The 13,266-nt window shown below is 45.6% G+C and overlaps 1 protein-coding gene across 1 annotated transcript in view; it reads left to right on the forward strand.

The window, feature by feature from the left end:
* Window positions 1-1,011: 1,011 nt before the first annotated feature.
* Window positions 1,012-13,266, forward strand: part of LOC134958271 (protein Wnt-7a) — a 138,338-nt gene continuing 126,083 nt past the window's right edge. Inside the window, exon 1 of the mRNA XM_063940751.1 lies at window positions 1,012-2,011. Coding sequence (XP_063796821.1) covers window positions 1,941-2,011 — 71 coding nt within the window. The 5' untranslated portion in view covers window positions 1,012-1,940. The remainder of the gene's footprint in view (window positions 2,012-13,266) is intronic.

Below are 13,266 nucleotides of genomic sequence, written 5' to 3' on the forward strand. Positions count from 1 at the left end.
ACCCTTTACATTAGTATGTGGGGGGACGCCCAGCACAGGGCAATTCTGCCCCAAATGCTGGGCTCTTCCACCCTGCTAACATGCAAAAGCATCTCTCAGCAGCGATGTGTATATATATATATATATAAAATGTGGGAAGGGGCATCATAGCATGGGCTTTCTCAGGGATCACTCTTGTCATGCCCCTTCCCCACGAGGTATGCGCCTTATGACCCTATTAAAAATAATTGGGGGGACGGTGGGGGGCCAATTCTCTCTCTGGCACAGGGCACCAAAAAGTCTAGTTACGGCTCTGTGTTCTGTGTTCTCAGTTTATACAGCACAGAAACAGCCCTAAATAAGCAATACTGTAATCAGCCCAAAGTCAGTGAAAGCCAAGATTGTAGAGATGATTCATGAAAGTAAGATTGAAATGACTGTATAACACTGTCACCTGTTTATGAGGCGTTACCGAATAGGAGTTTATGGGCATTTTGCATGTCTCTTAGAGAGATCCAATCGGATCCCTCTCAGTGCCCCTCACGCTGGCACGCGCCACTCTAAACTCTATCGCAAAGGGCAGCTCTTGTCGGGAGAGCTGTCCTTTGGACATTTCTAGGTACAAACCGGCATTCTTAATGCCGGTAGCTACCCGATAAGTGGCGGGATGTACCGTATCAAAGATGCGATGCTTAGTACATCCTGCCTATAAAGTTTCAAAATAAGTGCTCTTATTTTAGGAATTCCATTTTTAAAGGTGTGTAATGATCCCGTCTTCCCAAACCCATATAGGTGAGTTACCCCATGTATACAGATCTAGAGTTTCCCTGTCACCAGGCTCAGGTGCAGTGACTACAGTAGCTGTGCCAGAAGTAGGACTTCAGTTTGGAGTTCTCCTCCCTCTCCTTTCTCTTTAAGTCAATCAATCAGAACCAAGTGAGGAGGGCATCTGTTTCAGACAACAATGGTCTATTTCTTTGTGGGTGCTGTCTAGCTTCTCTTTAATAAATTTTGATAAGATCTAAATAGCGAAGGGTGGCAGGCAGAGGCTGTCTTCATCTGCTAGCTTGTCACTGACTCAGGAAAGGGGGGTTACATACAGAATCCCCCAGGGCAACCTTATATCCCTGGCATTGCTCTGAGAGGAAGATACCGGAGCAATTAAAAAAACAACAACTTATCATAAGCTAAAGCAGCAGAGAACTTTTAAAGAGGGAGGGGCAGTGATATGAGTGGTAAAGAGATATAACCAGCCCCCTGCAGCTCTGTCCCTACTACAGTAGAGGAACACCAATACATCCCACACACCCAGCTGCATCCCTCCCTGACAGACAGCACTGGCTCACATTCACAACACAAGAGGAATGTGCACAATGAAACAAGATCCCAGTGTCCTTGCTGCAGGTATTCCTGAGACACTGGCCAAGCTGTCTACCTGTTGACTATCACATGAAGAGACTTCTGGCTGATCACCATGACTGCTGTCACTATCCCAGCTCCCAGATGCTGCTGCAGATCGTTTGGATCAGGGAACAGGTGAATGTCCTGCAGAATTATTATTCCCCCCTCTCTTTGCAGCTTCTCCAAGTTATTTTTCTTCTTTTATTTTCCCACACCAAATCCACGCCCCGGCGAGAAAAGAGACACTCCAAAGGGGGTGATGGTGAGGTGTGATCTCTAATGTGCACTCTACTCCACGTGTGACCCGCATACAAATCCCCTGCACCCCTCAGCAAGGAGGCAGAGGAGAGGGGGGGTGGGCTGCTCTGGGACTGGACACTGGCTCTCTTCCCTTGGGATTTACAAACACTCACTGCCTGATCCCATCACCAAAAAGGGGGTTTGGTTTGCTGTGCTGCTGCCTGTGGTACTTTGACCTGGAGCACCCCTTGTCTGGAACAACAGAACTCCCCCAGACTGTCAGCACTGATCACTTGTGGAACTCCCTGTAATCAAGGAATATGAACAGGAAGACGAGACGTTGGATCTTTCATATCTTTCTCAGTCTGGGGATTGTCTATATCAAGATAGGGTAAGTAGTGTGATAGTGACTGGGGCCACTAAGTAGTACCCAGTGTCATCTTCTCTGTGCTGCTCCTCGCAGCTGGCTCCAGAGTTCATTCATTCACCCCTGCTTCATCCTGCCGCAGAAGTTCTGAAGCAGTGTGTAACTTGGCAGGTTCATATCTGTGATTCTGGGGTGAGGAGGGTGCCAGGAGCAGGGTTTAACATTACAGTAGTACAGTATGTGTTACATATATAGAAAACAAATAAAACTAAAAAAGAAAATGAAATAAAAAATAATTATATACATATATATATACATATATATATTTACTGTGTGTGTAGCATGTATATAATGCATGAACTAAACCCCATTTTGTATTATGGTGAGTGCAGATCCTCTGTGATTTTTATTAAACAATGTAATTACCAGAGGCGGATTGGGCATAGGGTCCACAGGGAAGATTCCCGGTGGGCCGGCGCACCAGTGGGGCCTGTTTTGTTTGAGGACATGTGGTCCTATATATAGACATAATGAATAAGATGCAAAATAATTTGCATATATGAAAATGACTTTGCCACTTAGCCTGTGATTGCAGATGATCTAGTGTATGCTCTGTCTGCCTGCTTGGCTGACATATAAGATTGAGTGAATAGTGATTGGGATACAGTTGGTGTAATAAGCAAGAAAATATATCTTTCTAAAGAATTATATAGTTTCCTAAATTCTAAAGGTGTATCATATAATGTGCTCATATTATTTAATTTAATTTCCTTTTAACTTCCCCCTTGATGCTGGACATGCCCACTATCTGGAAAGTCTTGGGGGAAGGTGCTGCTGCCATGGCCCATGGCTAGACCTTACACCTCTGGTGCTGCCCATGTGGGGCCACTGGTACAAATTTTTCCAGGGCCGCTTTTTGTTCCCAATCCGCCCCTGGTAATTACATACCAAATTGCACCCCAGATCTAGGAATGCAGTGGATTAATGTCGATAGATAGATAGATAGATAGATAGATAGATAGATAGATAGATAGATAGATAATAGATAGAGATATCTGATAGATAGATAGATATATATATATATATATATATATATATGGATATCTATGATAAACAGATATATATATATTATATATATACATAAAAGATAGACAATATATATTTTATATATATGTTTTTCTAGTATATGAATCATGGACATTTATATGCTAGTTGTCTACTTACATATTTTAAATTCAATTCTATACCTGTCCTACGTAAATGAGTGGATATGTTTGTCAATCTATAAATCTCTCTCTCTCTCTCTCTCTCTCTCTCTCTCTCATATATATATATATATATATATACACACAAATACACAATAGTAAATCAATGACTACTTTCTTATACATGGTGTCACTTCCCCTGTTAATTAATGACAAAAAATGGCAAGGCTGAATGACCCTCATCGATCAATAGAGGAAACTTGTCATTGTCTGACACTGTAATTTATACAGGTCTCTGTATAAGAACACAAGATCTGCCTGTCCAGCATGTAAATTGCATTGATAGGTGTCGCATTGCTCCCACAGGAGTTCCCATACTGTGTAGGTCAGGACATGGGGCAGATGTATTAACCTGGAGAAGGGATAAAGAAGTGATAAAGCAGTGATAAGTGCAAGGTGATAACACACCAGCCAGTCATTACGGATTTAGAAAATGACAGTTAGGACTCAGCTGACTGGCTGGTGCGTTATCACCTTGCACTTATCACTGCTTTATCACTTCTTTATCTCTTCTCCAGGCTTAATAGATCTGCCCCAGTGATTGTTACCATCAATTACATACTGTCACCCCAACCTCTAGGATTGTCAAAATTAGAGTTGTATTTATCAGGGAAGGCCAGAAATGCAGGTATAAGCAGCAATTCCTCTTGTTACATAATAAAGTTATTAGTAAGTTGTTGTAGCCATCCCTTTTCTGGCAGGGGTCTTCTCTAATAAAGGCAGAAGTCCCTCAATAACCATATTACACCATTACGCTAATATTTTCTTTACAAACTTTTTTAAGGATACAGCTGATTTCCCTATTTCTTCCTGTATAAAGTGCAAGTTTACATAATCTGTAGGTCTACAGTTGCCATGGAGTCACAAGTCCCTGTCCTTTTGCAGATAGGGCATGCTGGGATTTATAGTTTCACACATGCTGGAGAACAAAAAGTTGTGTATAGTTTATAAACCAGTATTTGCTGCTGTGAGAGCTACAGTAGGACACAATCTATTGTGTTATTGCGCACTTGCAGACTTTAATTTATGAGTCAGGAAGTATTGTCACGTTTTGGCACGAGCCAGTGTTTTTTTATCTGTGTTATAATTATAGCAAAAAAAAGTTTAAAAAAATACAACACACGCGCGCGCGCACGCACACACACACACACACGCGCACACGCGCACACACGCACACACGCACAAACTGATAGGGAAGAGGCGAGGTTCAGATGTCCACAAAATTGACACAATCTTTGCCTTCAACATCATTTGTCTGATTACAAGCTAATTTTGGAAAGGGAGAAGTTATTTAATCACAAACCTCAGAATATGCAAAGCAAACTACAGTATATCTTCTGGAATGGCAAATTCTAGAATGTTCTTCAGCTCTAGAACTGCAGTTGAATGAACTTGTCATTGTTCAGACATTCAATGCAGGACACAATAAGGTAACCAAGCAGGTCTGTTTAACAAGGCGTAAAACACAGTGCAACTTATACCCCTTTCACATCGCACAAATAACCCAGTTCGACACGGCATATTGCCGTGTCGAAACGGGTCAGTGTGCGATGTGAAAGCTCCTTTGGTGAATTAGCGGGTCGCCTGACCCGGTAATTCAACCCGGTAAAAAAGAAGGGTTATTACCGGGTTGAATACCGGGTCAGGTGCAGTGTGAATGGGAGCCGTTCCGATGCGACAGGGCTCCCATTCACAGCATAGGGAGAGGCGGCGCAGGAGATGAGCTGATCTCCCAGCGCCGCCTCCACCCCCGCCCCTGCTGCGCCCCCCGCTGCTATGGCAACCGACCCGGTATATTGCCGGGTTGGAAAGCCAGCAAAGGAGCGCAAATGCCGGATCCCACCCGGTAAGGACACGTTTCTCTTACCGGGTGGGATCCGGCATTTGCGATCTGAAAGCAGCATTACAGAAGAAAGGCAGGGAGGGATCACTGTACAGTTATACCCCTTTCACATCGCACAAATAACCCGGTTTCGACACGGCATATTGCCGTGTCGAAACGAGTCAGTGTGCGATGTGAAAGCAGCTTTGCCGAATTAGCGGGTCGCCTGACCCGGTAATTCAACCCGGTTAAAAAAAAGGGTTATTACCGGGTTGAATACCGGGTCAGGTGCAGTGTGAATGGAAGCCGTTTCGATGCGACACGGCTCCAATTCACAGCATAGGGAGAGGCGGCGCAGGAGATGAGCTCATCTCCCAGCGCCGCCTCCACCCCCGACCCTGCTGCTGCTGCGCCCCCCGCTGCTATGGCAACCGACCCGGTAAATTGCCAGGTCGGAAAGCCAGCAGAGGAGAGCAAATGCCGGATCCCACCCGGTAAGGACACGTTTCTCTTACCGGGTAGGATCCGGCATTTGCGATCTGAAAGCAGCATGACTGTTGTCTAATTAAGTTGCAGAAAGCTTATACAGACAGAGAATTGTTACAACAGTTTGTGCAGATCAGATTTTAGAGACAAACTGTTTCGCTGAGGTGACAAGGGGGGTCATTCCGAGTTGTTCGCTCGTTATTTTTTTCTCGCAACGGAGCGATTAGTCGCTAATGCGCATGCGCAATGTCCGCAGTGCGACTGCGCCAAGTAAATTAGCTATGCAGTTAGGAATTTTACTCACGGCATTACAAGGTTTTTTCTTCGTTCTGGTGATCGTAATGTGATTGACAGGAAGTGGGTGTTTCTGGGCGGAAACTGGCCGTTTTATGGGTGTGTGCGAAAAAACGCTACCGTTTCTGGGAAAAACACGGGAGTGGCTGGAGAAACGGAGGAGTGTCTGGGCGAACGCTGGATGTGTTTGTGACGTCAAACCAGGAACGACAAGCACTGAACTGATCGCAGATGCCGAGTAAGTGTGGAGCTACTCGGAAACTGCTAAGAAGTGTCTATTCGCAATTCTGCTAATCTTTCGTTCGCAATTTTGATAAGCTAAGATTCACTCCCAGTAGGCGGCTGCTTAGCGTGTGCAAAGCTGCTAAAAGCAGCTTGCGAGTTAACAACTCGGAATGACCCCCCTGGTCCTGTGATACAGTCTTTCTGTTGTGTCATGTAAATTCCACATTGGGCTGTGATCATTTTGTGGGGACTGCTTAACTTTTCATATTATGGCCTATTAACCGACACCATCTTTAGGTGGCGTCAGCCCATTATAGCCTATGCGTCTACATTTGTGCGATGTTTTTCAGTCAGGTCTGATTCTGGAAGCAGAGTGACCAAGTAAGCGACCACTTTGCTTTGTAGCCTTAGCTGGGATGAGCTCTTTGAGGGGAGCGATAAAGTAGAGAGAGATAAAGCACTATCCAATCAGCTCATAGCTGTCATTTTTCAAACACAGCCTGCAGCATGAGCGTGAGAAGCTGATTGGTTAGTGCTCTATCTCTCTCCACTTTATTTCTCTCCATGCTTTGATAAATACCCCTTAGTAAGAGATTTTGGCATACTGCTGCCGATAAAACATCTATTATTGCCACAATATGCGGCAATAGGAAATTAAACTTGGAACCAAAACTGAAGATCTTGTTAAATCAGCCCTTAGGTATTTTATCCCGAACAGAAATGAGAGGGGTAATTCTGTACGGAACACTTAAGGCCAAGATGTGTTGGGGAAATTTACAGAATAAGGTGAATATTGAGCAAACAGCTTTGAACATTTCTCTCGTTGCTACAATAGATAGATGGAATGACCTGCAGGGCAGCTGGTGTAAAAAAACACTTCCAAACATTAAATAGAATTTAGTAGCTTTAGGACTTGAATGTTCCAGTGAGCGTGCAATGAAATTCTGTGAGCGTGCAGGAATGACATCACGTTGTACTTAAGTCTTCAGCACACTATAAAGGCCCATACACACTGGTCGATTTTGAGCTGAAAGTAGGTCACTTTTGGTGTGTTGAGCTGCTTTTAGCTCAAAGCCGCCCAGTGTGTATGCACAAGCGGTGAGCGCTGATGCGCGCTCCCGCTTCATCGCCGGCGGCCTCTGTTCATCTGCTGGTATTACCATTAGATGAACGGCGGGGTGAGCGGCTTTCCATAACGTCCTCCTATGGAAAGCCACTCACCCCCACTGACAACGCTGGGCAGGGGGGAAAAATGCCCAGTGTGTATGCACCTTAACACCTCTTCTCCTGTAGGCAGGGTTGGACTAGCCCATAGTGGTACAGGGGAAACCACCGGTGGGCCCTACTACCTGGGGCCCCACTCCCTCCTCTAGGGAATCAGGTTCCAGACTGTGCTGTTACTAATCTAGTACATTATTTTTCATGCACTAAAGTATTTACTGCATATACACTGCTCAACAAAATAAAGGGAACACTTAAACAACACAATGTAACTCCAAGTCAATCACACTTCTGTGAAATCAAACTGTCCACTTAGGAAGCAACACTGATTGACAATCAATTTCACATGCTGTTCTGCAAATGGAATAGACAACAGGTGGAAATTATAGGCAATTAGCAAGACACCCCCAATAAAGGAGTTGTTCAGCAGGTGGAGACCACAGACCACTTCTCAGCTCCTATGCTTTCTGGCTGATGTTTTGGTCACTTTTGAAAGCTGGCGGTGCTTTCACTCTAGTGGTAGCATGAGACGGAGTCTACAACCCACACATGTGGCTCAGGTAGTGCAGCTCATCTAGGATGGCACATCAATGCGAGCTGTGGCAAGAAGGTTTGCTGTGTCTGTCAGCGTAGTGTCCAGAGCATGGAGGTCCTACCAGGAGACAGGCCAGTACATCAGGAGACGTGGAGGAGGCCGTAGGAGGGCAACAACCCAGCAGCAGGACCGCTACCTCCGCCTTTGTGCAAGGAGGAACAGGAGGAGCACTGCCAGAGCCCTGCAAAATTACCTCCAGCAAGCCACAAATGTGCATGTGTCTACTCAAACGATCAGAAACAGACTCCATGAGGGTGGTATGAGGGCCCGACGTCCACAGGTGGGGGTTGTACTTACAGCCCAACACCGTGCAGAACGTTTGGCATTTGCCAGAGAACACCAAGATTGGCAAATTCGCCACTGGCGCCCTGTGCTCTTCACAGATGAAAGCAGGTTCTCACTGAGCACGTGACAGACGTGACAGAGTCTGGAGATGCCAAGGAGAACGTTCTGCTGCCCGCAACATGCTCCAGCATGACCGGTTTGGCAGTGGGTGTGTAATGGTGTGGGGTGGCATTTCTTTGGGGGGCCGCACAGCCCTCCATGTGCTCGCCAGAGGTAGCCTAACTGCCATTAGGTACCGAGATGAGATCCTCAGACCCCTTGTGAGACCATATGCTGGTGCGGTTGGCCCTGGGTTCCTCCTAATGCAAGACAATGCTAGACCTCATGTGGCTGGAGTGTGTCAGCAGTTCCTGCAAGACGAAGGCATTGATGCTATGGACTGGCCCGCCCGTTCCCCAGACCTGTATTCAATTGAGCACATCTGGGACATCATGTCTCGCTCCATCCACCAATGCCACGTTGCACCACAGACTGTCCAGGAGTTGGCGGATGCTTTAGTCCAGGTCTGGGAGGAGATCCCTCAGGAGACCATCCGCCACCTCATCAGGAGCATGCCCATGCGTTGTAGGGAGGTCATACAGGCACGTGGAGGCCACACACACTACTGAGCCTCATTTTGACTTGTTTTAAAGACATTACATTAAAGTTGGATCAGCCTGTAGTGTGTTTTCCCACTTTAATTTTGAGTGTGACTCCTAATCCAGACCTCCAGGGGTTAATAAATTTGATTTCCATTGATAATTTTTGTGTGATTTTGTTGTCAGCACATTCAACTATGTAAAGAACAAAGTATTTAATAAGAATATTTCATTCATTCAGATCTAGGATGTGTTATTTATTTTAGTGTTCCCTTTATTTTTTTGAGCAGTGTATTTATCTAGGGGACCAACACTTGCAAAATAGTTAGGCAAACCAATATGGCGGCTGGGCACACCCCCGCTAGAGACTGGCCACACCCCTAAACATGGGCCCCTACCACTTTATTCCCCCCGGTGGGCCCTACATGCCCCAGTCTGACACTGCCTGTAGGCAGTGTGCCCTTCTGAGTACTTTATCTTATTCTGGGAATAAAGATAGCATCACTGTGCCACGGACCTAATTCATGTTTGTACACAGATGCAGTTGCAATTGCGATTTTCTACACTATGGAAATGCCACTCTGAAGCTGCCGGCCAGAAATGGAAAGAGATTCCGTAACGGAGCCATCGCAAACTCATTCGCAGTTGCGTACACATTGGTAGCCTATAGGCAAATGCGAGGAACATCAAGTTGAAGGGTAGGCCTCTGGCTGTGCAGACTGCGCACAGCAGTAGCGGCGCAGGCGCCATCATTTTGCACGTACGAGCTCACAGCTGGCAGCAGGTACATGCCTCGAAAATAGCCATGACACGCCTGCGTTTTTCCAACGACTCTCCATTAACACCTCCAAAAGGTCACTATCTATCAATCACTGCTCCATGAAATCCTCATTGCAAGTGAGATTGCAGAGGCAGCTTGACCCATGTACATTGCAATTGCCTTATAATCGCTCCGTTGTGTGAACATCAGCCATTGCCACAAACATGACTTAGGCCCCATGTCCATTTCCCTGTACAGTGAATTACTTTCTGAGTATCTTGTTCTTATTATGTATGTATGTATGTATGTATGTATGTATGTATGTATGTATGTATGTGTATGTATGTATGTATGTATGTATGAACAACTGCATAGTATAACTTCTCTTGTACAGTTTATTCTGCATTTAGATCTGATCTTGTTATGTATGCACATTGCTGCACAGTAGCACTTCACTAGGGTGTGGTATGTTATGTCGGCATTCTGATTCCAGGCATAAGCTAAACCTAACTCTAACCTTAACCCAATATAACATTAACCCTAACCCTAATTACAGTCTAACCCTATGATAACTCTAACCCTAATTGCAGCCTAACCCTAATTGCAGTCTAAGCCTATTTGTAGATTAACCCTAACCCTAAATTCATGCTCTGACATTCTTGCTGTTGATGTTAACAATGCCAACATTCTAGCAATGCTGACATTATTGGGCATATTCAGAAATTTCTGCTGCACTTTTGTTGCAAGCCCGAGAGCAAGTCCAACTTTTACTTAAATCTTAATTGTTAGAACCCTTTGGACACACCCACCCCCACCCTCAGTGACTAACTATTTGGCTTAATTAGCTTAATTAGTCCATATTTATGTTCTGGCAGTGCAGTCCTCCTCCCGCTCCGCTTCCCCGACATCCTGGAAGTCTTCCTCTCAACTTCTGCAGCATGTGTGAGATCCCTGTCAGTGTGTGTGAGACCACCGGTGTGTGTGTGTGACATCCCTAGTGTATGTGTGACCCCCTGTTAGTGTGTGTAAGATCCCTAGTGTATGTGTGACCCCCTGTTAGTGTGTGTAAGATCCCTAGTGTATGTTTGACCCCCTGTTAGTGTGTGTGAGGCCCCTTGCTAGTGTGTGTGTGTGTGTGTGTGTGTGTGTGTGTGTGTGTGTGTGTGTGTGTGTGAGATCCCTAGTGTATGTGTGACCCCCTGTTAGTGTGTGTGAGATCCCTAGTGTATGTGTGACCCCCTGTTAGTGTGTGTGAGACCACCGGTGTGTGTGTGTGACATCCCTAGTGTATGTGTGACCCCCTGTTAGTGTGTGTAAGATCCCTAGTGTATGTGTGACCCCCTGTTAGTGTGTGTAAGATCCCTAGTGTATGTGTGACCCCCTGTTAGTGTGTGTGAGGCCCCCTGCTAGTGAGTGTGTGAGATCCCTAGTGTATGTGTGACCCCCTGTTAGTGTGTGTGAGATCCCTAGTGTATGTGTGACCCCCTGTTAGTGTGTGTGAGGCCCCCTGCTAGTGAGTGTGTGAGATCCCTAGTGTATGTGTGACCCCCTGTTAGTGTGTGTAAGATCCCTAGTGTATGTGTGACCCCCTGTTAGTGTGTGTGAGGCCCCCTGCTAGTGAGTGTGTGAGATCCTTGTGTATGTGTGACCCCCTGTTAGTGTGTGTGAGGCCCCCTGCTAGTGAGTGTGTGAGATCCCTAGTGTATGTGTGACCCCCTGTTAGTGTGTGTGAGATCCCTAGTGTATGTGTGACCCCCTGTTAGTGTGTGTGAGGCCCCCTGCTAGTGTGTGTGTGAGATCCCTAGTGTATGTGTGACCCCCTGTTAGTGTGTGCAAGATCCTTAGTGTATGTGTGACCCCCTGTTAGTGTGTGTGAGGCCCCCTGCTAGTGAGTGTGTGAGATCCTTGTGTATGTGTGACCCCCTGTTAGTGTGTGTGAGATCCCTAGTGTATGTGTGACCCCCTGTTAGTGTGTGTGAGGCCCCCTGCTAGTGTGTGTGTAAGATCCCTAGTGTATGTGTGACCCCCTGTTAGTGTGTGACCCCCGATGTGTGTGAGCCCGTCAGTCTGTGTCAGTCAGGTGTGTCCCAGTCACTGTTGGCAGTGTGCAGCATGCAACAGCTGGACACGGCAGACAAATCGGTGAGTGTCTGGGTGTTCCGTGGCCTTCTATCCCCAAAAAGTTTTGTGACCAAAATTAAATATCGGGAGTGTGCACATACCCACAGTAATTAAAAATTGGTCGCTAGGTTTGCAAAATTTTTTGCAAACAAAATTGCGCGTACAATTGAATATGCCCCTATGTCAGTGTCGACTGAATGACTACTACCCTTCTCTAGATATGATTGCTGCATGTGTTCTCAATACCTGCTTATCACCTGTAAGCGGCACAAGTAGTTAATATACAATAGAAAGTTAATATGACCATGACAAGTGATTATGTCATGTTGTAACAAGTGTCATGTAGGGATGCCCAGCCCAGTAGTAATGTGCCGCTGGCCATGTTATGTGTTATGTATACTTACAAAGCTACTCTCGGCTTTCACTGTTCCAAAGCTAGCTCTGCTGTAGGGATGAAATCATCATAGATCAGTTACTCTCTGATACCAGTTATAATAGATACATTGGAAACCCTTTGTCCTGCTAATTACTCAGTAATATTTTTACTGGTGACATAAGTGTCGGGACTCTGATAAATATTGCAAATAATGGGGGTTCCTTCCCCACCAGAATACAATTCATATTTAAAGTGAAAATCCTTTTAAGCTGCTAATTACCTTTGGTTAAAGCCTGAATACAACATATAACATACTATAGACAGGGACATCTTAACGCACACAGGCACACTGGGTAGCTGCCCAAGGGCCCCACTATTTAAGGGGCCTTTGAGTAGGGGCGGGCTGGTGCCTCCAGAGCTTCTATTGGGAGGCAGGTAGAGAATGCTGTCCAGCTGCTCCGATTGTAAATGACACGCAATCACAGCGGCCAGGCAGCTTTCTCTACCTGACTCCCAGCCTGCAGCCGGACAGTCAATGGCTGTCAACTTGCCGATTGGTGGATGGCTGGAGCTATCACAGTGCTGACAGCTATTCACTGTATGGAAGCATGTGGAGATAAGGTGTGGACCACAGGAGTGGTAAGTTTTTTTAATATATATTCCCGTGAATGTGTGGGTAGAGACCCCAGTGCATTGCTTTGCCCAGAACCTACAATGGTGTTAAAATGGCCCTTCCTATAGGTCTGGGTTTCCCAACCTCAATGTCAAAGGCATACAGCACAGGTTTTAGTGATAGCCTTGCTTGAGCACAGATGCTTACTAATTATTAATTAAGCCACCTGTGCTCAAGTATGTCTATCCTTAACACCTAAACTGTTTTGTACCTTGAGGACTGTCATTGGAAACCCTTGCTATTGATAAATCCTATACCATTATTAACTAATGTGCCACAGGGCTTGCCAAACTAGCAGTGTCATCCATACAGTACACTGAACCAAAATACTGCCACCCAGTGGCCAAATTAACAGTAAAAATGTCTGAATACTTGCATAGCATTGACCCAGCGCTATGTTTAACAAGTTAATCCTCATAGATTTGTGGTCCTTTTAGAACGCGTATTAATGATTGCAGCACACATCAGGACTTCTTAGTCCCTAATGGGTTCATGGGTGTAGAGCTGAGTGTATTTTG

The sequence above is a fragment of the Pseudophryne corroboree genome, chromosome 9 (genome assembly GCF_028390025.1).
Source record: "Pseudophryne corroboree isolate aPseCor3 chromosome 9, aPseCor3.hap2, whole genome shotgun sequence".
Lineage (NCBI taxonomy): Eukaryota > Metazoa > Chordata > Amphibia > Anura > Myobatrachidae > Pseudophryne > Pseudophryne corroboree.